The sequence below is a fragment of the Ornithorhynchus anatinus genome, chromosome 8 (assembly GCF_004115215.2).
Source record: "Ornithorhynchus anatinus isolate Pmale09 chromosome 8, mOrnAna1.pri.v4, whole genome shotgun sequence".
NCBI classification, from domain to species: Eukaryota; Metazoa; Chordata; class Mammalia; order Monotremata; family Ornithorhynchidae; genus Ornithorhynchus; species Ornithorhynchus anatinus.
This window is the reverse complement of record NC_041735.1, coordinates 39,945,069-39,970,366: the sequence shown is the minus strand read 5'-3', so window position 1 is coordinate 39,970,366 and position 25,298 is coordinate 39,945,069. Positions and strand designations below refer to the sequence as shown.

General features: G+C 41.2%; 1 protein-coding gene across 2 annotated transcripts in view; it reads left to right on the top strand.

Annotated features, from left to right (window-relative positions):
* ATP2C1 (ATPase secretory pathway Ca2+ transporting 1) overlaps positions 1 to 25,298 on the top strand; it is a 103,439-nt gene that overhangs the window by 63,193 nt on the left and 14,948 nt on the right. For both annotated transcript variants that reach the window (XM_007666169.4, XM_029070452.2), the window contains exons 8-19: positions 2,411 to 2,566; positions 3,456 to 3,524; positions 5,545 to 5,620; positions 6,694 to 6,760; positions 9,216 to 9,340; positions 10,535 to 10,632; positions 12,909 to 13,004; positions 13,086 to 13,175; positions 14,749 to 14,853; positions 17,244 to 17,400; positions 20,954 to 21,124; positions 21,802 to 21,899. In XM_007666169.4, coding sequence (XP_007664359.1) covers positions 2,411 to 2,566; positions 3,456 to 3,524; positions 5,545 to 5,620; positions 6,694 to 6,760; positions 9,216 to 9,340; positions 10,535 to 10,632; positions 12,909 to 13,004; positions 13,086 to 13,175; positions 14,749 to 14,853; positions 17,244 to 17,400; positions 20,954 to 21,124; positions 21,802 to 21,899 — 1,308 coding nt within the window. The remainder of the gene's footprint in view (positions 1 to 2,410; positions 2,567 to 3,455; positions 3,525 to 5,544; positions 5,621 to 6,693; positions 6,761 to 9,215; positions 9,341 to 10,534; positions 10,633 to 12,908; positions 13,005 to 13,085; positions 13,176 to 14,748; positions 14,854 to 17,243; positions 17,401 to 20,953; positions 21,125 to 21,801; positions 21,900 to 25,298) is intronic.

The following is a 25,298-nucleotide window of genomic DNA, read 5'->3' as shown; positions in this document are numbered from 1 at the left end:
ACATATGTATAAGGCGTGTGTGCATGTGCAGATGTGGCTGAAAAGGTCGTGTTTAACAATCTGTTCCACATTGTGAGCACATAAAATAGTTCCTTGCTGAATGGATGTGCTTTCCTCCACAGGGCGGTCTTGTTTTGGGGACTGCCTTGCTCAAGGAGAGCAACAGGCTGGGTTGTCAGTTGCGGTCATCTCCCAACAGGAATAAAAGGAATAGTTGTATTTTTCAAGCACTAACTGTATGCCAAGCACTGGGATAGATGCAGTATCATCAGTCCAGATACCGTTCCTGTCCCACGTGGGGCTTAGAAAGTAAGGGACTGCTCTATAACATCATTGGAGAGTGGACCTTAGGTGTCTTCAGATCACTTTTTCCGCCCTCTGTGCTTGCACTGGCTATTTGAGTGGCTGCTGGGGAAGCCTGCTATCTTTTCATTTTTTCCATCCAGCAAAGGTGAACTTTGCCTCAATGCTGGTGAGCCATTTCCAGGGCCTTGCTGGAGACCTTGTGAAGCAATCTGGAAATCCAGGTGTCTCAACCATGTAGAAAGTTAGGACCTGCACAGTTTTCTAGATTTTGAATTTGGTGTGAAACCCGATATCCTCTAGTTACTCAACTGTCAGTCTCCCAGTAGCTTGATGCAGAAGTAGTAATCATATTTATTGAGCCCCTCCAGAATGCATCAAATTGTACTAAATGCTTATCAGGGACAACAGAAGCAGCACAGTGTAGTAGATAGAGCACAGGCCAATTCCGGTTTCACCACTTTTCTGCTGTATGACCTTGAGCAAGTCACTTCACTTCCCTGGGCCTCACTTACCTCTTCTCTAAAATGAAGATTGAAGTTGAGAACCCCACATGGGACAGGGACTGTGTCCAGCCCAATTTTGCTTATATCCACCCCAACACTTAGTACAGCGCCTGGCACATAGTAAGTGCTTAGAGAATACTATTAAGTTTTCTACCCGCAGTGAGCCACGTGGCTCAGTGGAAAGAGCACGGGCTTTGGAGTCAGAGGTCATGGGTTCAAATCCCGGCTTGGCCACTTGCCAGCTGTGTGACTGTGGGCAAGTCACTTCACTTCTCGGTGCCTCAGTTACCTCATCTGTAAAATGGGGATGAAGACTGTCAGCCCCACGTGGGACAACCTGATTCCCCTGTGTCTACCCCAGCGCTTAGAACAGTGCTCTGCACATAGTAAGCGCTTAACAAATACCAACATTATTATCTAATGAGCAAAGGCTCGTATAGAACGTTGATTTTCCTCAGTTGTACTAGTAGTAGTAATATTGCTTATTTTCTCATGTGATCAAATTTTGATCAAAGATCAAATCATTTTGAAAACAGCATAACTAGGGAAGTATAGATCCCTGAGCCTCAGATTTAATCCTTGGCACATTTTTTATTTTTCCAGTCAGTCTCTACGCTAGTCTCAACATTTTCTGTGTACTACCCAGCAATGTTTGTCAGTATTTTGCCCAAGAAATGGAAGAAACCACATCTTAACTTCACTGTCTTCCAAATCATTTGCACATCTCTTGCTGTAACTACTAGGATTTCTTCAGTTTTTGAATGTTTGCAAAAAGGAATTTTCATAATTCCTTCATCAGAGCCGATCTTTGAAAGATAATGCAGGTTTGATATAGTTGAGATAGTTACGGAAATCGTTTTAATGTTCTTGGTGGAGAAAAGCAAGAGCTTTGCGACTGGGGTTTCTTGTAGCACTATCCACCGACATGGAAGTAGATTTATGCAGACCTCCCAAGGCATTTGTTTTTCAGATTCTCTAAGAGATTGGATTCCACCTTTGACCCTCATCATCTTTGTCACAGATATTTCCTCCATTATCTTTCTGCCTAATCTTCAGCATTAATCTGCTTCCTCTTAGGACCAATCAATTACAGGTTAAACCAGGGCCTAGAAAACATGTTGTTTGTTTTTACAATTGACTATTGAGAATCAATGTCTTTGATCCATTTTACGCTTTCTTCCCTCATTGTGGGAGTGAAACTCTGACAGCCTGCTCCCCATGAAATGCTTGTGAAAGTGCCTTTAGAGTTGCCGTTTTTTCCCACCTGTTCTGCAGTGTTATAAAAGAACGTAAACTTCTGGATGTAATTAAGCATCTTCAAAATTCCCTGCCTATATTAGTGGTCTCAGTTCTTGCCTTAAACATTGGTTCAAAATATATATATATATTTAATTAGATTCATAGACTTTATATATATATATATATATATCCTATGAATCTAATAATATTGAAGATGAAGGACAAACTGAAGAAGACTTGATGATATCAAGTCTCCAGAGCTTTAGATGATTTCATAAATACTCAGGGTAATACATCAACTCTATAACCCAATGTAACTTTTCTCTTTCTCTCTCTCTCCCTCCCCTCCGCTCCCCCTGAAGGCAGTGGATCTTTCTATTGATGAATCCAGTCTGACAGGCGAGACGACTCCTTGCTCCAAACTGACTACACCTCAACCAGCTGCTACTAATGGCGATCTCACTTCAAGAAGCAATATCGCTTTCATGGGAACATTGGTTAGATGTGGGAAAGCAAAGGTAAAAAAAATTTTCTGGTAAAGGAGGTAGTTTTCTCCTGCAGCAGTTTCAATCAGCTCCTTCCTTCCAAAGAAGTCAAGAAAGCTCATCACTCTGAAGAAATATCCTGAGAAACTGAGTTGGAAGAAGCTTAACTGGTTTGCCTGAGGTCCCCCGGCCAAATTAATGGGGAAATTGACACAGTTCTATTATACCGAACCAAGTTCTCACCAAAAAAGAAGCAGCGTGACTTAGCAGCAAGAGCCCAGGCTTGGGAATCAGAGGTTGTGGGTTCTTATCCCACCTCTGTCACTTGTCAGCTGTGTGATTTTGGGCCAATCACTTTATTTCTCTGTGCCGGTTACCTCAGCTGTAAAATGGGGATTAAGACTGTGAGCCCCACGTGGGACAGCCTGATGACCTTGTATCCACCCTAGTGCTTAGAACAGTGCGTCACACATAGTAAGCGCTTAACGACTACCATCATCATCATCACCTTTTAAAACTGTGCTTTTTAATGAAGCCCATTTATATGTGATTCACTGTGCAAAATGCTTACTGTATATTTTAGATATATGGCATCTGACACTACACTCTTGCTGTTCTAGCAGTCAGATCATTTGTTTTGCTAGATCTATTTTAATTCATCATCGGGCATGCTCTTTAATAGGTTAAATATCTATGATCTGCTAAAAATTAAAACCATTTCAAATGTTTTCAGATTCACAAATAAAATTCTCTAAAATTTTTAAAACTCTCTAGAATAGTTTAATATAGCAAACTGCAGTAGTGTAGCCCAGACTTCTACTTTAGACAAGTCTTTTATGACTGTTACTGAAAAACCTGTTGAGGAGTTGGGGTGGATTGAAATGGGAGCGGAATCCATTCTTTATGTTGTGTTTTTCCCCAGGGCATTGTTATTGGAACAGGAGAGAACTCGGAATTTGGAGAAGTTTTTAAAATGATGCAAGCAGAAGAAGTGAGTACCAGAATTTACAAGAATATTTAAAATTGACATGATTTCATAACTGAAATTCTTAACTCTAAGGAAGCAAGGCACTTTTGGTAGGAGATGCTCTTTTTTTAGTAAATTAATATTTTATTTTATTTTTGGCCTTGGTCATCTGTATCTTCTCCCCTCCTTTATCTCTGGCTCTATAATCAGGAAAACTGTAATTGGAAGGGCCAAAGTAAATATAAGAAGTCATTCAGAATTAAAACTATTCTTTACGTTCAAATAAGAGTCTGATATTTATGTAGGTTCATTTTTGAAGTTTTGGGACTGATAATCTGTAGATGCATTTATTTCTCTTGAGGAATTAAATTGCCATTTTCATTCTCATGACAGCTAACTCACAGCACCCATACTGTCTAGAGCTTATTTTTGAGCATATCTATTACAAAGGTTCTGAAGAAAATTGATCTGAAAACATCAGTATTCTAGTGGTTCAAGTGGTAAAGGATGTTAAAATTGATTGAACCCAGAACTTAATCTCTGGAGATTACGATGTCATCAATTTGCTTCCTAATTTGGGAAAATTAATCAGCAGTGGAACAAAGGGCTACAAAAGATGAAAATCTCAATTTCTCACTTCAGCAAATTACCAACTGTCCAGTGTATTTGGCCTTTAAATATAAATATATGTATATATCTGAGTATATATATACATATATATCAGAAAATAGTGCATATATGTGATTACATATATGTCTGATTATATTATTATTGATTATGTGTTATCAATATTTCCCTGCAGAGACTTTTAATTAAAGTATTTGGAGTACTTCAGAAAGCTTTGTTCAAAGTGAACTTAGCACAATTTCCATCCTCTTCATTAGATGGACATTAAGTATGATGCCTGAATTGACAAAGCAGAAGAGACAAACTTTGTGAAATAATCAGTAAGAGAATGCTGAGATAGGCACCAAATTCTAATTGCAAGTCCGGTGTCCTGGCCAGCAGGCCATGCTGCTAGTGTTAAAGAAACAAAAGGACTTTTATTAGTTTTCAATGCACTATCAATCTTTGTTATCACGTCATCAATATTCCTTTAATTTTTGGAGGCAGCCCAGCCTAGTGGGAAGAAATCCAGTCCCAAATCTGCCACTGGCCGTTACTGGGCAAATTATTTGACCTCTCTAGGCCCCGGTTTCCTTGTCTATGAAATGAGACGATAACTATCTTCCCCCAACTCTGAAAATGTGAGCCTCATGTGGGAAAGGGACTGTATCGGTCAGATTAACCTTCTATCCACTTTTGCATTTAGCATGTGTTAGGTGCCTAAGAACTATCGTAATAGTAACAATCACAGTAGTGAAATATAATTCTCTTTATAGGCACCTGTAACAGTACACTCTAGTTGATCAAAGGTGATGTATATCTATCAGACACTAGGCTAAAAATTAGCATGTGGCCCATCCCTATCAATTTTAATTTAGGAAAATTTTTCTTAGGAATGGAAAATAAAGGAAACTGCACTCCATTATTATTATTATTATTATTATTGTCATTTTTAGAATTCTTTAGTCTCTGCCATGACTGGACTGTATGAAAACTGTAGTTTCAGGGCCACTAATTTCACACACTTACACTGATTTCATCTGCGCTCAATAAATGCCATTGATTTTTGTGCATATTTTCCTAGTTTGATTTCTGTAAACATGTTCATGTGTTTTTAGTTAATGCTGTTATTACTTTACCAATAACATTTTCAATACCTCTTGGACCATCAAGCTAGTTTTAGGTTTTCAACTGGTAAATGGTTTTTGAGTGCCTTGAGTACTATGGGAATTTTTTTTGGACCTTGGAACACAGTGGTTTACTTTGGGTATAGAATGGATTAGTGATATAACTTAGCGTGTGGAAGACTGAATTTGGGCCAAGCACAATGGACTGGACCGCACAGTCATGCTACGAATTTTTAAAAAAGTAAATACCTGAGTTAGAGTATTTGAGCAATTTAATCATGGCGCTCCCTCTATTCTTCCATTTCACAAAGGCTCCAAAGACACCTTTGCAGAAGAGCATGGATCTTTTAGGAAAACAGCTTTCCTTTTACTCTTTTGGAATAATAGGTAAGAGGAGAGTGTCTTAACTGCTACCTAAGCATTCCTGTTTTGGTGACACAGTGGCAGGCATTGTTGAATTGATTGATTGACATGCCTGAAACTGGCAACTTCACTTGAGGCCTTAATGTATGTGAATTTTTTTTTCCACCCTATTTCTTCCTGGCTTGTTCCCATTTAAAGTATTTATGGCTGACACTGTCAGGTTTGGATCAAGAAATTGTATGAACCTCTTTGTCGGTTGGTTTGTGGCCTCCCTCCAAATTGTGGGTTTTTGTTTTTAACTAGTTACTTTTTAGTGTTTAGTGCTCCAGTTCAACACAATTTTTCTTGCTGCCACTAGGTATTACAGACTTCTATAATGTCATCAAAGTAGCCATTTAAAAATCTATCCCTAACAGTTGTAATTAGTTTTCATATATAATTGGCAAGTATCACCCTCTAGTCAGGCTTGAAGTGAGAGAGAAAAGGGGAAACAGGAGGATGATGAAGCTTTTGATTTTAATTTGAAGTAATAAGGGTTGAACTCATAAAATGTAGCTCGATGGTTTCAGCTTCTGCAGATAAGTGAAATGGCAAACCATCACATCCTGCATTTAAATACCCCTAAAGGGAACACCTTGACTCTTTTGAAATAGTCCTGAGCTTTGGTAGTCATTACAAAGGCAATTTGGATGCATTACAGATTTTATAGGCCAGTGTGTTGCACAGTTTAAGTGCTGTATAATACTATCACATCTGCATTTTAATATGATTTATCTGTAGTCTTGCTTACGTTCCCTCCATAGTTTGTTGCAGTGGATAGAGCATGAGCCTGGGAGTTAGAAGGATCTGGGTTCTAATCCCGGTTCTGACTTATGTCAGCTGTGTGGCTCTTTGGGCTACTTAACTTCTGTGCCTGTTACCTCATATGTAAAATTGGGACAAATGTGAGCACAGTGTGGGACAGGAATTGTGTCCAACCTGAATTAGTTGTATCTAACCTGAATTAGTTGTATCTACCCCAGTGCTTAGAACAGTGCTTGGAGTAGAGTAAGCACTTAAATACCATTATTATTATTACTGATTTGATTCTGTTTCAGGGATAATTATGCTGGTGGGCTGGCTACAAGGAAAGCATATCTTGGATATGTTTACAATCGGTGTAAGGTGAGGCCTTTAAAATAGAGAAATGTTTGTCTCAATATTGAAGTACTGATTTTTGGTCTTGTGAGAAAGGAGCATTTCTTTGTGACACTGAGAAGTTGAGATCCATTGTGGGGTTTCAGGAAGACAAACCTCTGCCCTGACTCCTATTTAATCTAAGAATGGAAATACAGTTTAGAAATAATACATCACAAAAGCCTTGTTTTAAGTTCTCCTAATCATGCTGATAATTGTGGAATTTATCCCTCTAGATTGTATGCTCCTTATGGGCAGGAAGTGTGTCTACTGACCCTGTTGTAGACAGACACTTCCCAAGTACTTAATGCAGTGCTTTGCACACACAGTAGGTGCTCACAAATTTGATTATATAAGGGCTTAACTCTGCGCCACACTGTAGTTATAAGAACTATTTTTCTAGAGCTTGGCATTTTGAATAGTTCTTAATGTGCAGCTTCTGGTCCTTGATTAAATGAGGACCGAGGCTTTATTGCTCAGCACATAGTAAGAGCTTAACAAATACCATAATTATTATTACTTAAAGCATTCAATCAGCTTGCTCCCTCCTACCTTACCTTACTGATTCTCTGTTACGGCCCAGCTCGCACACCTTCGTTTCTCTAGTGTCGGCTTACTCACTGAGAGAAGCAGCCTGGTGTAGTGGATAGAGTACAGGCCTCAGTGTGAGAAGGAACTGGGTTCTAATCCCAGCTCCTTCACTTGTCTGCTCTGTGACCTTGGGCAAGTCTATTAACTCCTCTGGGGCTCAGTTACGTCATCTGTACAGTGGGGATTAAGACTGAGATCTATATGGGACAAGGACCGTGTCTAACCCAATTTGCATATATCTACCCCAGCGCATAGTAACAGCTTAAATTCTACAATTTTCATCTTCATTATTATTATTGTTGTTGTTCCCCAGTCTTGTCTAGCTTGCCCCGAGCCCCTTCCCCACATCCTCCCCCTAGCCTGGAACTCTCTCCCTTCCATGCATATGCCTTATTAAGATCATATCTCCTCCAAAGGTCCTTTCCAATTAAGCCCCCCTTTTTTCCCTGGGTCCCTCTCCCTTCTGCTCCTATGCACTTGGATTTCCCCACTCTCAAGCCCACAGTTTACCTTGAAATTATATATTATACATTTTTTATGTTAATATCTCCTTTATATGGTAATACCTCCTTTAGATGGCAAGCTTGCTGTAGGCAGGGATCGTGAGTACCAGAAGCAGCATGGCTTAGTGGCTAGTGCATGGGCCTGGGAGGCAGAAGGTCCCGGGTCCTAATCCCGGCTCCGCCATTTGTCTTCTGGTCGACTCTGGGCAAGTCACTTCACTTCTCTGGACCTCTGTTATCTCATCTGTAAAATGGGTATTAAGAACCTGAGCCCCATGAGGGTCAGCAACTTTGTCCAACCCGATTAACTTGTATCTACCCCAGTGCTTAGAACAGTGCCTGGCACATAGTAAGTGCTTAACAAATACTATGCTGAGAAGCAGCATGACATAGTGGATAGAACACGGGCCTGGGAGTCAGAAGGTCATGCGCTCGAATCCCGGCTCTGCCACTTGTCTGCTTTGTGACCTTGGGCAAGTCAATTCACTTCTCTGGATCTCATTTCCCTCATCTGTAAAATGGGGATTGAGACTGTGAGCCCCAGATGGGACAGCCTGATTCGCTTGTATCCGCCCTAGCCCTTAGGAGAGTGCCTGGCGCATAAGTGCTTAACAAATACCACAATAATAATAATAACAATAAATAATAAATACCATTAAAAACCCCAAAACTTGTATTGCACTCTCCCAAGCACTTAGGAGAGAGCGCTCTACACAGTGCTCAACAGATGATGAAGATAAAGGCAGATAAAGAGAAGAGAAAGATAAGGAGAAGGCAGCATCGACCTGGGAGTTGGGAGACCTGAGTTTGTTATTCAATCAGTGGTACATATTGAGTGCTGCCTATTTGCAGACTACTGCCTTAAGGCTAAGGAGTTTTACAGTGAAACTGGCAGACACAATCCCATCCCCAAGGAGCTTCTGGTCTGACATCTCGTAGTTAAACCCCAACCATATTGCTGACCTGCTGTGACCTTGACATCACTGCTCTGTCTCTCAGTTTTCTCCTTTATAAAATGGGGGTGGGGGTGTTATACCCACTCTTGCCACCTCTTAGCTTGCGAGACCTGTGTCGAGCAGGAGTGGTATGATCAGCTCAGTCCTTGGGCATGTAGTGTATCCTAAATAACATAATGTAAAAGTATATAATTAGGTTGAATTTCAGGCAAGGATTAAGACTGATTTTGTCCGGCAGGTCTGAGTGAGATAATACGGAGAGTAGTATACCTTGAGGGCAGAGAGACGGCATCAATCCGGCGTTTAATGACCTTCCAGTTGAAGTATTTGTGTGATGGTCTACAAAATTGCTGGATTGCTTTTAAATATTTTTAATTATAATGTCTGTTACAGTTTGGCTGTTGCGGCAATTCCTGAAGGGCTTCCAATCGTAGTAACGGTGACTCTGGCACTTGGTGTGATGAGAATGGTAAAGAAAAGGGCTATTGTGAAAAAACTGCCTATTGTTGAAACTCTAGGTAAGCCCGTGTCAGAGAGAATGTTGACTTGAAGTGAGGATGATTAAAAAAGTCATGAATAAACCCCCGTGGATTTAGCAGTCGATAGTGTATTGTCCTCTACCATAATAAATGCACTTTAAGTTAAGCGGCTCAGTTGTGACCAACTCTTTGATCCTATGGATGAGCAAGAGAAGCAGTTAAGTATTGTTCCCAAAGCATATAGAGGTCTGGCCCCCTGGTTGAACCTTAAGTTGAAAGTGATGTCCACTGACATTTGATTTGTGTAATAGGTCCAAAGTAGAGTTGCTCTGCATTCTGCTTCTAAATTCTTATATATAATCCTAAATATGGTTACCACATAGGTTCCATTTGAATTATAGCAAGATGCAGCAATATCTGGGTAAATCCAAACTTAATTTTAAACAGTTCTCTGTAGAGTCAGAGCTGGAAGGGATTGCAAAAGCTTAGCTGGGTCCAGCCCCCTGTTTTCAGACAGGTCAATAAAAGCTGGGCGCTTTTTCCCTTTTTTTTTTTTTAAAAAAAAAAAAAAAAAGATTTTTAGGGATGGAAACATGGTAGTATTCCCTGGTGTGTGATTCAGATCCCTGACAAATGTGCTTGGTGAAAGGCAACCTGCACAACCCTCACCATGAGTGGCAACAAACTCGGAGTAAAAATGAGAGAGTGGGTTTCCATATTCACTGTTCGTGCTTGCTAACTCTAGGGAATTTTTCCAGGCAGAACCCGAGCCCTTTTCTAGTTCTCTGAACCCTTTTTAAAGTGTCGTGGAAAAACCGGAAGCGCTCTTGAAGAATATACATCCATAGCATACACTCACATGCAGTGCTTTAAACACTTCTGGATGGATTTAAATCCCGTGTTTTTATCGAGTGACCTCCAAGGAAGGTCTCAGTAAACCTCACAGAGCTGCTATGAAGAACAATTTTGTATCACACTGAAGATAAAAAGCTAGTGTGATCAGTGAGCTCTGGAGTACGTAAATGTATCAAGAAAATGAAGCAAGCATTGTGAAAGTAAAATTGAGTGGAGACCCTGTGTAATTGTCAAAAGTACTTGTGTGTTTTAGAGATACGATCTAGAGCTTTGAGGAGTAGGCAGGCTGCCAAATTCTTTTGGTGGTTATTATCGTGGGCCTTCTTCAGTATATTCCACCTTTTCTCTTTCTGATGATCTCTTAATTTATTTTTTTAGGTTGCTGCAATGTAATTTGTTCTGATAAAACTGGTACTTTGACCAAAAACGAAATGACTGTTACTCACATCTTTACTTCGGATGGACTTCGTGCTGAGGTACTCTGCGGAAATTTTTTTGTGTGTGCGTGTGTTGTAGTTAAAGTGTGTTCCTGTGTTTTAACTTGAGCAAATGGGAATAGAGATGGGTGAATCGTGATGTAGGCTAGTCAAGCAGTCCTGCAGGCTTTCTCCATACTTGTGTTTGTAGTTTATAATTGGAGAACATACCTCTGGTAGAGTACTTCCCAAGTCCATTTTTGGTTTTGCATGACTGTCAGAATGGTAATCAGTACCCTGTGTATTGACTCTATTGGAAATCTAGTTGCAACAAAATACATTTTGGAATTGAGCATTAAACACATTTCCAGCACTTGCCTCTGTTGCTGAAGTTTATTCTTAGTGTAGCAAATTAATAAGCAAGACTTTTCCCGCCTTAAAGGAATTAATCCTTGCTGTTATTGTTGATGCCTCATTGATGCTGATGGTATTCGTAAGATTACATGGCTGGTTTTAACTTAAGTGTAAAACCCCAGAATTCTTTTTTTTCTTTTCACAGTTTTTGTCACAGACACACAACACATCCTTTTATCCTTTTTATTTTTTTCTGACAGTTGTCTATTTTATTCAGAAGAGAAGCTCAAGAGGCTTTTTTTTTTAAATGTAGTGATTGCGATAGTTTATTTAGCCTTGGAGAAATTTAGAGGCTAGAAGAAAGTGAGAGACTTTGTATGCAAAAGTATACTGGGTTAGTTCAGTTTCTGTTTAGCCTGTTGTTAACTTTTATCTGAAGAAATATTGGGTAGTCACGCTGTCATTCCAGAAGGCTGAGCTTTTCCCAAGTATCTTAAGAAGGTATGTGTGTGTTTATAGTTTAGGTGACCATTGATAGACGTAGTTCTTATTTAGTAAAAAAAATTTTTCATCTTTCCCTCATTTGGCAAATAAGCATTAGGGATGAGGTAGCTGATGATATTTATCAGGGCACTCAGTCAATCATATTTATTGAGCACATACTGTGTGCAGATCACTGTACTAAGCACTTGGGAGAGTACATGGTAGCAGACATATTCCCTGCCCACATCGAGCTTATTGTTTAGAGGGGGAAACAGAAATTAATATAAGCAAATAAAAATACAGGTACATAAGTGCTGTGGGGCTGGGCAGGGAGTGACACAGAAGGGAGTGGAAGAGAAGGAAAAGAAGAATTAGAGAAGGTCTCTTGGAGAAGCTGTGCCTTCAGTAAGGCTTGAAGGAGGGGGAGAGTAATTGTCCGTTGGATATGAAGAGGGAGGATGTTCCAGACCGGAGGCAGGATGGGGCCTAGTGGTCGGTGTCAAGATAGACGAGATCGAAGTGAAGTGAGAAGAATAGCATCAGAGGAGCAAAGTGTGTGGGCTCTTTTATAGTAGGAGAGTAGCGAGGTGAGAGAGGAAAGGGGGCAAGGTGATGGACTGTTTTAAAGCCGATTTCTGATGGTAGCTTTAAGGAAATATTATAGGCACTGCTAGGACAGCATTGGGAAATTTTTTAGAGCTGGGTTGTCCACCCCCAATAAGTTCTCTTACTTTCCTTTCCCTGCTTTCTAGATCAGATTGGGAGATAGATTTGTTTTTAAACATCAAAAAAACAGCTGAACTCAGCTGCCATAAGTGACTCTTACAAAACTGAGAAGTGCCAAGATCATGAGCGTCTTGGACCAGACGATTGTTACCAAGAGCAAAGTTGGTAAAATGAGTTGGTAAGGTGTAAAATGCAGAAGTAGATGGGCAACCACTGGAAGTTCTTGAGAAGTGGGGAAACATGGCCTGAACATTTTTGTAGAAAAATGATTTGGGCATCGAAACAAAGTATGGACTGGAACGGGGAGAGACAGGAGGAAAGGAGGGCAACAAGGAGACTGATACAGTAATCAAGGTGGTATAGGGTAAATCCTTGGATTGACATGGTAACAGTTTGCTTGGAAAGGAAAGGGCAGATTTTAGCCATCTGGTGAAGGTCAGACTGACAGGATTTAGTGATGGGCTGAATGAAAGAGGAGAGTCAAGGATAACACCCAGGTTATGGGCTTGTTAGACAGGAAGGACGGTGGTGCTGTGTATAGCAATGGGAAGGACAGGGTTTGGGAAGAAAAGCTTTTTAATTCACACCAGGAACATATTCTTTTTCTTTGGGAGATCCCTCACTCTCTGATCCCTCAACCCTTAAGCTTTTTTAAGAATGCACCAAAACATTCTTGTTTTCTTTTGTAGAATGATCATACCCGTTCTTGTTGTCTTGCATCTCATGAGTATTTTTCAGGTCGGTAATTTTGATGCCGGTTTGTGTTCTTTTAGGTTACTGGAGTAGGCTACAATCAGTTTGGGGAAGTGACTGTTGACGGAGATGTTGTTCATGGTTTCTACAACCCAGCCGTTAGTAGAGTTGTTGAGGTGAGTGCTCAGAGAAGAAAGGGACTTGAATGAAATTTAGGATAAAGTCGTGGTTTCACTGTTTATGTGTATTTCTCATAGGCGGGCTGTGTGTGCAATGATGCTGTAATTAGAAACAGCACATTAATGGGGAAGCCAACAGAAGGAGCCCTAATTGCTCTCGCTATGAAGGTATGTAACTGTATTTAATTTCTCTTCATTGTTTTGTCTGCCCTTGGAGAAAATATATGGCGAGTGACTTCTATAGTGCCATTTATATATTTACCGGAGGAATCTCACCATCTTTTGATCAGAGTTGATCTGCTTCAACAGCAGATTGTAGCAACTGGTTTTTATTCTTCCTGAGGCTATACTGTGAATATATTTAACTCACAGTGTAATCTCTTGCTTTAGATTGTCACGTAGACTCTTAGCCTCATAGGGAACAGGGAGTGTATCCAACCTCATTAACTTATGTCTACACAAGTGCTTAGAACAGTGCTTGACACACAGTAAGCACTTACCAAAAAATCATTGTTATTTAGAAACAGGGTGAAGTCAAGTGAAAAATTCAAGACATCTTTGTGACATCTGTTCTTGTGATGGGTAATATTTAACAACTCAGTTGGGTTTATTGAAGAGTTGATTATGCAGACTGAAAAATTTCTGATGGTAGCTTTATGGAAATATTATAGGCACTGCTAGGACAGCATTGGGAAATCTTTTAGAGCTGTGTTGTCCACCCCCAGTAAGTTCTCTTACTTTCCTTTCCCTGCGTTCTAGATCAGATTGGGAGATAGATGTGTTTTTAAACATCAAAAAAAAAGCTGAGCTAAACTGCCATGAATGACTCTTATAAAACTGAGAAGTGCCAAGGTCATGGGCGTCTTGGACCAGGCGACTGTTACCAAGAGCAAAGTTTCAGGAAAGCCTCCAAACTTTAGGCCTGGCTCTTGTCCTGGGCACCTGCGCCTGGCAAGACTTTCTCCCTTTCCATTACCCCTCACCCAATCTTATGTTCATTCGTCTGCATGATTGACCAACCTGTAATTTGTGGCTTTAAGTTGAACTAAGTTTATAAGGCACTGCAGTCGTCATCAGTATTTATTGAGCCCCTTACGGAGTGCCAGACCACTGCGTTAAGCATTGGGAGCACTGCTCTTGAGCCTGCAGTCAAGTAGAGGAGACATGTACAGAGTGTGCGTTCAGTGAAAGCATGAAGGAAAACATGCTACTGGGTAGTAACAACCTATCAAAAATAAAATTAACAAAACAACCAGCATATCAGTGATGGTTCTTGGGATGTGGGGAGTGGAGAAATGCCTCTTGGGCAAGGTGTCTTTCTTGGATAGCTTTGCAACTGGGGTGATAAGTGGTTTTATAGATTTGAAGTGTGGAGGGAAGGGAGTGTGGACAATTGGTTTAAAAATATTTCCTTTATTAATAAGTGGTTTTAAGGGGTATTTTATATGGGCCACCAATAGTAAGTTACTGATTTGAATGATTCTTCCAAAGGAACAAAGTTTAAATGTTGTTGGAAATTTTGCTTTTCAAGGACTGTCACCAATTTATTTTTACCAATTCCAAGCATTGTAGAGAAGTATCAAGCATGTGTTTCATGCCCTTAAATTATTATTATTAATATATACTTTTAAGACAAACGCAATGAAGTGGGCATTTTAGTTGAAGGTTTGTGATCAGTCTCTTAATGGGGGGGGAACATCTTAATGAGATTTAAACCTCATGCCTGTTGTATATTTTATAGATGGGTCTCGATGGAATTCAGCAGGATTATATAAGAAAAGCAGAATATCCCTTTAGCTCAGAGCAAAAATGGATGGCCGTAAAGTGTGTACATAGAACACAGCAGGTAAATTTTATTTTGTGAATCTTGTGTCTGGAGTAGAGTATTTTTCCATTTTGTCGGTCAGGTCATCTTCTGGTGTCTTCTCCTGGTTTCCAGCTTTAATGCTAAACAGCATATTTTTAAACCTTTTAATGAGTAATTTTTAATGAATCAGATTCTACCTCCCCCCTGACACCGCACACACTCACGCACAGTTCCATGGAAGTCCTGCAATATGCTTCTCCCTATCCCTTCCTTCCTGCTTCTTCTCTCCACAGAGCTACCACCTGCTAACATCCTAAATTAGAGCTAACATTCTATATTAGATTACAGGGATGGTGGCTGGTCTGAGACCACTTCGAGAATATATCTCCCAAATAGGAGTTACAACTGTGGGGATGGGGCCAGGCGGGGCCGGGGGAGGATCAGTGAGAGGTCACCGTTCCCCACAAGATTGGGACTGTTATCTTTCTGGACTGCTGGTCCCACCCCTCTTAATTAGGAAGAACCCAGCTGGAAAGTGAAGCCATGTTAAGTCTCTGAACTATGGCTGTCTTCCATTCCCAGGCTCAGCAGGAAAGGAAGTTCAGGGGTCCTCCCGGCCCCAACTTCAAGGAGTGAACAGACTCTTTGCCAAATCCTGATCACCATATGTATCCCTTGAGCCCTTCTCTGCACCCCTGGGAGAGCCACTCCACTCTTGCCCCCGTGGTCAATCAGTCATAATTGGGTGCTCATTATGTTCAGAGCACTGTTCTAAGCACTTGGGAGAGTTCAGTGTAATGGGGTTGGTAGATCAGTTCCTTGCCCAAATGAGAAGTTGGCATCCCTGCTCCCGTACTGCACCTTTGTCGTGTGTTTGTGAGGGTCTAAAGGGAAGTGAGCGGCGATTGCTTTTCCACGAGGCCTTCCCCGATTAAACCCTCTTTTCTCTGGCTATCTTTTCCTTCTGTGCCCTCTATGCACATGGATCTGTGACCTTTGGACACATTTGATACTTGCCCCAACTCCACAGCCCTGACTTACATATCTTTCAGTTACTCACATTAATCTATGCCTCCCCCTCTAGATTGTGAGCTCATTAGGGGTCGGGAATGGGTTTGCTGATTCTGTTGTACTCCCCAGAGTGCTCAAAACAGTACTGTGCACAATCAGTATATACCGTTGGTTGATTTACTGTCATCCCAATAAAATCGCCAGTAATTCTTGCTCCCGTGCCCTCTCCCATGTTGCAAACTGATAGGTACTCTGGAGAGAGTGTGTGGGGGTTGGGGGGAGGAACAAATAACTTGAATTTATATAGCATTATTTTGTCTTTCCGATATACTTCCAGATCAGTTCTCATTTTGTCCTTCAGCATCTCCGTGAGGTAGGGAGAACATATCTCTTGATCACATTTTTTCCAGTTCTTTCTCTGATCCACACATTGGAAAATTAATACTATTTCCTGCTCCCCCTTCCTTTATCCTGCAACCCCTCCAAATTCTAAACATCCCCTCCATTTTTAACAGGGGGGAAAAAAAGGCAGCAGGAAAACAGAATTTTTGAAAAACCTCAACTTTTTGTTGAGCAAGAAATTGGCTTCATTGTCAGGTTTCAAAGGAATATTATAAACTCCTGGGAAGCTAAAACAAAAACTGAAAAATGCCTGTTACCTTAAAATCTGCTCTGTGAAGTTAGTGCTTTTCAGGTGTACTTTCAGAAATCTCATCAAACTTTTGTAATTTTCAGCTGACTTCCCTTGACCCGATTGTTGAACAAGATGTAGACATATCTGACCTTAATGGAAAGCCTGTTTTCACTGTGGTATTTTAAAAAGCACCACCCAGTGATTTAGAATAATGGGAAAATGTCACATGATTTTTTTTTTTTACATTCTATTTCTTCAGCCTTTCTCCAGTTCTTCCTGTTGCTATAGAAAGGAAGAATGTTTGGCTCTGTGAGGCAGAACTTTTTTGTTAATCTCTCCCCCCCACCCCCGCCTTCTAATATATCCTTTCTTACAAGGGATGTGTGACTGTAGATTTACAAGAAGCCAAGTAATTTCAGCCCATTTTAAATGCTGCTGAGATTAAAGGTTGGAACCTGCAGTAAGTACTTCTAGTCTCTTTCCAACGCAATCCAAAGAGCTCTATGAGGTCTCGGATTTTCAGGTCGCTAGAGCATTTATGATTTTAGGCCTTTGACTGGAATTACTTTTCACTGGAGTAGTCGAGTGCCTCCATTTCAGTGGAGACAGATGGAGTGCCTGAATACCTTGCCATTTGGATTAGACAAACTCAAATGACCAGGTCATAGCAGAGAATTAGCCCTCCACCCACCTTCTGATGCAAAAACTTGTGCCTCACCTGCGTTGCCCTCTGGCATTCTGGCTGCAATGCAACTTTGATTTGTGATGCTTTTTTCATTCTCAGGACAAACCCGAAATCTGTTTCATGAAGGGGGCTTACGAACAAGTGATTAGATACTGTACCACCTTCAGCAGCAAAGGCCAGACCGTGGCACTTACTCAACAGCAGAGAGATCTGTATCAACAAGAGAAGGCCTGCATGGGCTCTGCAGGACTCAGAGGTAATGCCACTTCAGTGAAGTGCCCTTACTTAGAGTGCTGAAGAGCGTGCTTTTCCCCATAGAGAGGGAGTGCTAAATTCACTGCCGGAGTTGTTCAGTAGAAACGCTTCTCAGAAATCTAAACAGGAAGCTTGATTTTTTCTTAGCTAGGAAACTGGCACCGCAGTGAAAAGATTTATAATAAAACATAAATCACAGAGTGCTTCACAGAGCCCACAACTCTTTCGTGCCCTCTCGTTTGTCCCCATAAGTGGAATGCAGTTGGTGCCAAAACATCTACTGAAAGGAAGTTTTTGCTCGGAATTCTAAGACGAGGGGCGATGGGAGGGGTCGGTAGAACTGATGTGGTTGATCTGTTGCCTTTAACTCATCTTCCTGCACTATTTCTTTCTGGTGACTCCGTGTATTTTGAGATAACAACAGAAAACGTCTCTGAGTAGGAGAATTTATAGACCGGTAGGGCGCCTCTTTTAGGATGAGAGGATGGATGTAGGGTGAGGTAGGGTCCACTCCCCACTTATATATTCTCAGATCAGAAAGTAGTTAATCTCTCCGGCTCCCCATGGCAGGGTGGCACAAGTAGGTACCCTTTAATCAGAGCAGCTTTTATGTTCTGTAAAATTGTGGCATGCACTCGGTTTGCCATCCCTCTGCCCACCTACTTTGATGCACCCAGCGTCCCGGCGGGGGCGAGAGAATGTAAGTGGTGCTTCACAAACCACTAACACTATTAATCGGTTCCTTTGCACAGATTCCCAGCCCCAGAGTCTTTGTGGCTGGTCAGAGCTCATCCATCATTCAAGCCAGTGCTAGTGTGTGTATTTGCATCAGCTTGCTTTGCCTGTTTCTAGAATGTGAGGTTATTTTCTGCTTGTCAGGCCCAGCTGAGAAGGACATTCTTCCAGCTACACATTAAGGATACCTTTTAGGTTTTAGGTGCACGTCTGAAGTTGCTGATGAATCTATTAAGTGTAGTGAAAAACTAGAAATGCTTGGAATTATGACCTGCTTCCCTCCAAGACCCAAAATAAAATCTCAGCAATCACAGCATAAATACATCAGTGAGCTCAATGAACCATTCGAGAAATCATTGCTCTAATGATGTGAGCAGAGAATATGTCTGTTGTTCTGTTATATTGTATTCTCCCAAACACTTAGTATAGTGCTCTGCACACGAGTGATTTCTGTGTACAGAGCACTGTACTAAGCAATTGAGAGAGTACGATACAGCGTGATCCCTGCTCTTAAGAGGCTGCTTATACCTTGGTGGTCTTATTAGGGAGAAACTGAGTCTGAAAGCCAAATGAACTCCACCTGGCAGTTGTAGCTGGTTGGCTGCAGTTCCCTTTGTGTGTTGTCCCCTCACTATTCTTCCAGACTACCTAAAGTTTTATGGCTTCTTCCATTCACAGTTCTCCCCGTTCTTTGTCTCCATTAATGGTGTAGGGTTATAGTCTTAAATCTTTGTCTGGGGCCCTGTTGCCTGGGATTCTGACTCCATACTTTGTACAACTTTCAGTGTGTGAATTGCTGATTTAAAACTTGTAATACTGTGATTGTAAATGCATTGAGAATAATGGGGATTATTCTCTGATGCCTTAATTAATGGAGATGAATGCAGAGGGAACTTTTATGAGGCTGTCAATTATTGGTAGAATTGCCTGTCACAGCTATTTGGTAGAATCATCACAGCATCATACTCATTGGTGAGCCATTTTCTTTCCTTTCACTCGGGTCCACATCTTTTGTGGAAGCTCACGTTTTTTCTATTCCCTCCCAAGACAGAATTGGTTTTCTCATTTTTAAAAGAAAAAAACAGATCGGGGCTTTAAATCTAGTAGGAAAGGAATGGAATGTGATCTCATGGGGAGGGTTTTAAGAGTGATGCCTTGGAAATTCCTCTGCCAAAGCTATCTGCTGTCTTCAGCTGTTCTAGAATAGTCTCTCTAAAAGTCAGTGAGTAATTCTTTTACCCTGGCAAATTAAAGTGGAGCCATTCTATCTCCATAACTATAGAACCTTATATGCTTTTAGAACTCTGGGAAGGCCACTGTTGTGCCTGACTTACATCACTGTAGATCTGTGCTGCAAGGACTCTCAAATCCTGCTGTTTGTCAAAATAATCATCTTTGTCTTTTATATTTTTGTTTTATCTTTCCTTTTGCATACATCACCAACTTCCTCCTACCTTCCCTCATCCTCTGCTCTTTAAAATGTGAGCCCTTTGGGGGACCAGAGGCCACATCTGTCTCATGTGAGTTTCCCAGTGCACTTTGCCCCCAGCGAGTGTTTAATAAATACTATTATGACTACTATTATCACTATTAGAAAGTAACTTGTTGCAAAGGAGTAAAGGATTAGTGTTTTGGTGGGGTTTTTTTCCCCCAAAGGTGATTTCCAAGCTAGATAATCTTTCAATCCCTGGAAACTTGGAGCTAGAAAATGTCAGGAACTGCTATGTCGGAGGTCCTTGGGACTGCTTTTCAGCAGACCTGCCCGGCAGATCCAAACATCTCTGACTCATACGCACCTCTGTCGAAAAGAATAAAGTGCCTCGTCCCAACCCCAGATATCCACTTTGAGGGGTTTGGCCTGGTCCCCAAACATCCTCAGCTTCTGTTGGAGCTAGAGTTTCTAAACCACCACTGGATGGCTACTGTGGGCTCAGCTGCACACCCCTCAGCCCACTAAGAAGTGAACCCAAGGTTCACTTTGCCTAGGTTGGTCCCATACCAGACCATCGGTAGATCCCGAAGTGCCTCGTAGCCGGATCTGTATCTTCGGTCCCGAGGCAGAACTAAAGCCAACTTCCAGTAGGCCTAGGTTAAAGTTTTCAAAGAGCATTTATCTCAAGATATTGTAATAGTAACAACAGTGGTGTTTGTTAAGCACCTACTCTGTGGTGAACACTATACTAGGCACTGGGATAGATTCTAGATAATCAGTTCCCACTTGGGGCTCCCAATCGAAGTAGGAGAGGACAGGCATTGAATCCCCATTTTGCGGTTGAGGGAACTGAGGCACAGAGAAATCAGGGGACTTGCCCACAGTCACCCAGCAGGCAAGTGGTGGAGTCAGGTGCTCTGTTGCCCAAGCCTTTGTTCTTTCCACTAGGCCATGTTGCTTTTCTTGGTATCCATCCTTTGTTGTTAAAAACCAATTTAAGTTGTCTTCTCTCGTCCAGTAAGCAGCATGCTTCTCTTCTTTCCATAGAGAATTAATGAAGAGATCTGCTTATTTATACCATGTGGATGTATAAAGATGACTTTATGTACTCTTTTTTTCTTGCACAATTCTTATACAGTCTTCCTATTTTCTTTTTGTATTGAGCAGCCAATTTCCAAGGTCTGTTCAACTAAAAACTCAACGTATACTATAATATTCAATGTGTATTGTGATTTTGTCTTTTGAGGATTAGAGGGGTAATGTAACATCCAGTTTCATTAAACTGTATTTTTAAATTTTGATGAATGTTTCTAACTGCTTAATACATGCATCTCATATTTGATTCTTTTTTTCCTGTTTTTGTCGGGTGTTGTCATTTGTCATCAAGTTCTTGCTTTGGCTTCTGGACCTGAACTTGGACAGCTGACCTTTCTGGGCCTGGTGGGAATCATTGATCCTCCAAGAACTGGTGTGAAAGAAGCTGTAACTACATTGATTGCCTCGGGAGTATCAATAAAAATGATTACTGGAGATTCACAAGAGACTGCAGTTGCCATTGGTACCCAATAATTTCCGAGCATTTAAAAAAAGCTTAAACTCTATTTCTACAATATTGGGTGTAGTTAAAGGTTTCTGGAGGTTTTTTGGACTCAGTCTTGTATAGAGTTTTTTAAAGTTAAAGTAGATTGAAAAAAGAATTATATACAGCATGGCTCAGTGGCAGGAGCCCGGGCTTGGGAGTCAGAGGTCATGGGTTCGAATTCCGGATCTGCCACTTGTCAGCTGTGTGACTGAGGGCAAGTCACTTCACTTCTCTGTGCCTCAGTTACCACCTCTGTAAATGGGGATTATATGTGAGCCTCACTTGGGACCACCTGATTACCCTGTATCTACCCCAGCGCTTAGAACAGTGCTCTGCACGTAGTAAGCGCTTAACAAATACCAACATTATTATTATTATTAAAAACAAAATGATTGTGAACCATTTGGCAGTCGTATGATCTAAAATCTAATTTTCTTTATGTAGTTTGTTAATTGCTCTTCTTTTCAAAGTCTCAAAATTACTTTTCATGACAGGAAGCCTTTTTAAAGAGTATAAGTGAATTTTAAAAAGCAGTGGTGAGAGTGAAGTGATTTTTTTGGTGTGTGTGTTTTTTTTTTTAAAGAAAGCTGATATTCCATGTTCCATTTAAGAAATCTAAGGTGGTCTTTTTGGTTATTTTATTTTCTCTGCAGCCAGTCGCCTGGGGTTGTATTCCAAAAATTCCCAGTCAGTCTCAGGAGAAGAAGTAGATTCAATGGATGTTCAGCAGCTTTCACAAATAGCACCAAAGGTAGGGTTAACAAAAATCTTTGAACGTAACAAGTGGCATTTATTTAAAAAAAAGTCACTGTTTAAATAGATTAAACAAATTCAATTAATGTCTCCTTCCTTAGTAAACCTCCTTGTTTCATCTTTGCCCTCATTAGGTCCTGTGAGTTGACAATTTCTGGAGTCGACTCTTCTCTGCCTCTAAATTCTCCTGTTCCTTAATAATTCCTTGCAGCTGTACTTCACAGCTACTTCCTGGTAGAAATTTGAGGCACCTCCCAACTGGGTTAATAACTGCCTTTTTACTTTGTCTCTCGATTTCCAACCTCTCCAGTCTTCAGTCTCTTTTTGTGTACAACTGCCAAATTCTCTTTGAAAATGCCAAATGGCATACCTCATCACTGCTGCCCTTTCCCCCTCCCCCCCATTCACACACCCTTTAACTTTTAGTTGCTCCATGTTTAAATCAAAAACAACAGGTTTTAAGGCTCTCTATCAGCTGGGCCTTCTTCTCCCACGTTGGGCTTTTTCCCTCTGCCCAAACAAGCCTTCTGCCTATCCCCCTCACTTGTGTTGTTGCTGACTCCTTGCGAATGCTGTTTCCCTACCCTGGAGGAGTACCCCATCCCCTAGCCTTCACTAGATTTTGTCTCTCTCTCTCTCCCCCTCCCTTCTTCAGCGCTCTATTAAACACCTTTTCTGTAAGGAATTCTGTGATTAATTACTCTACTCTCCCAGTCCTCAGCACTCGCCTACTGCCTTGTTTTTTAACTGCTTGCAAACTCCTTCATTAATAAATGATCATGTCTTTTGGTCTTCAGTTGTATCTGAGTGCTCATGTACTGCAGAGCCACCTGGGAGAGTACAGTAGAGTTAGTTGATGTGATCCCTACCTTCAAAGATCATAGTCTTCTTTTAGACTGCAGAATCCTCAGGGAGAGGGAGACTTAGGTAACTTTCCCGAAACTAACCTGGCTAATGACTCACGACTCCAGTCACCCAAAGATGTTATTGCCATGATTGCACATCGTGTTTGTTTTATTAAGTTTTGTTTACAGTAGGACCTAAATGTAGTAGTAACTGTGGTATTTAAGACACCATATGCCGAGCACTGTACTATGTGCTGGGATAGATAGTTAATTAGATCCCACATGAAGCTCACAGTCTAGGAGGGTGAGCAGGTATTGAATCTCTATAATGCAAACGAGGGAGCTGAGGCACAGAGAAAAGGGATGAGAGCCCAGGTCCTACGGACTTCCAGGCCCGTGCTCCATCTACTAGGCCATGCTGCTTCTCCAAATAAATGCTACAGGGATTAGGCCACAGAGTACCTTTATGCAAGTCCCCAAGTTGTCAATGTACTGAGGTGAGAGGGGTCCTATAGTTCTTACAGCGGATGTCCAAGAATGATGACTTCCCCATCCGTATTTGACACACTGCACACAACGAAATAATTAAACACTATTCAAGACCAATGATCCAGTTAAGCTACCTAGAATCTCGATGTTCGATTGCTTTTGTTGCAAACCTCTCACTGTGTAGTTTGTGAATATGCCTAAAATCATTTTTCCATTCTATTTACCTTTTGGCTGTTTTCTGTGAACTAGCAAGAATAGATTGATTACGCACTTAAGTTCCATTTATTATCAGAAGACTACTTGTCTAACTGACCAAGCTTTCTCATTACCATGAGGCAAAATTAAAGTAATCTAATTTTTTTTTAACAATTTTTGCACCCATTTTGACACCTCTCCTTAATTCTTCCAGTTCCCTTTGTCACACCTCTCTAGTTTTCTTTCTTTGCTCCTCTTGCCCCTCCTTTTGTTTATTCCAGTTCCTTCTCCTGTGATTCCCTCTCTCTCCTACTGGCACTTAATCTGTGTAATCTCTACATCGGTGCCCCTCAGTAGTTGCAGAAATGGATCATGGTGGTTAATCAGTGGTGTTAAGAGCTTACTGTGCACTAATAATAATGATGGTATTTAAGCACTTATTGGGTAACAAGCACTGTTCTAAGCACCTGTATTCTCCCAAGTGCTTAGTACAGTGCTCTGCACACAGTAAGCACTTAAATGTTGTTGATTACAGAGCACAGTACTCAGTTCTCTGTAGAGTTGGTGGATACAATCTCTGTCCACAAGGAACTTTCAGTACAGAAGGGGAGGCAGATATTAAAATCCATTACGTATAGGGGAGACGACTTCATACGTTAGTGCTGTGGGGCTGAGGCAGTTAGGGGGGAGTATCATGTGCTTAGAGGGTTGGGGGGGAAATATCAAGTGTTGAGGGGATACAGATCCAAATACATAGGTGATACAGAAAGGAGAGTGAGATGGGGAAATGTAGGCTTAGAGAAGGCATTTTGGAGATGATGTGTTTTTCGGAGGACTTTGAAGGTGAGGAGTGTGGTGATCTGTTGGTTGTATAGGGGGAGGGAGTCGCAGGCCAGAGGGAGGATGTGGGCTAGGGGTCAGTGGCAAGATGGATGAAATGGAGGTACAGTGAGTTGGCGTTAGAGGAGTGAAGTGTGAGGGCGAGGTTGCAGTTGCAAGGTAAGATAGGGAGAGAGCTCACTGCCTGATAAGGTGCTTCTGTTTGATGCGGAGGTGAATGAGCAAGCATTGGAAGTGTTTGAGGAGTGGCAAGATATGGACTGAACTTTGTTTTTTAGAAAAATGGTCTGGGCAGCGGGGTGAAGTATGAACTGGAGAGGAATCGGGCAAGTCACTAACTTTTCTGTGCCTCAATTCCCTCATCAGTAAAATGGGAATTAAGACTGTGAGTCCCCTGTGGGACAACCTGATGACCTTGTATCTACCCCAGCACTTAGAACAGTGCTTGGCACATAGTAAGCGCTTAACAAATACCGTTATTATTATTATAAAATCTTATCAGTAATACATTCATCAGATCTGAAATATAGCTATATATTCTGGCAGCTGTTTCATTTCTAAAATGCGACCTGCCATTGACCTTGCCTGACTTAATTGTATCACTCCAGTCAACACTTCATTTTTTTATGCAGATAATTCTTCCAAAAAAATGAATTTGTCCATTCCTAGAATAATAATTCTAGAGCTACAATACCTGGCATCCAAATGGCTGCAAAAAATATCTTGCTCTAGTCTGATTTCCCATAATAAAATTCCTATAGGGCACTTGCTGACTTCTTTGAAATGTCTGCTGATTTGAGTTGTCCTTTTAAAATGGTTGGGTAGTCCTCTCCTCAGTCTCTCTCTAGGTTATCTTAGAAGCAGAAGGTTATCAGAGAAGCAACGTGGCTCAGTGGAAAGAGCACGGGCTTTGGAGTCAGAGGTCATGGGTTCGAATCCCGGCTCGGCCACTTGTCAGCTGTGTGACTTTGGGCAAGTCACTTAACTTCTCAGTGCCTCAGTTACCTCATCTGTAAAATGGGGATTAA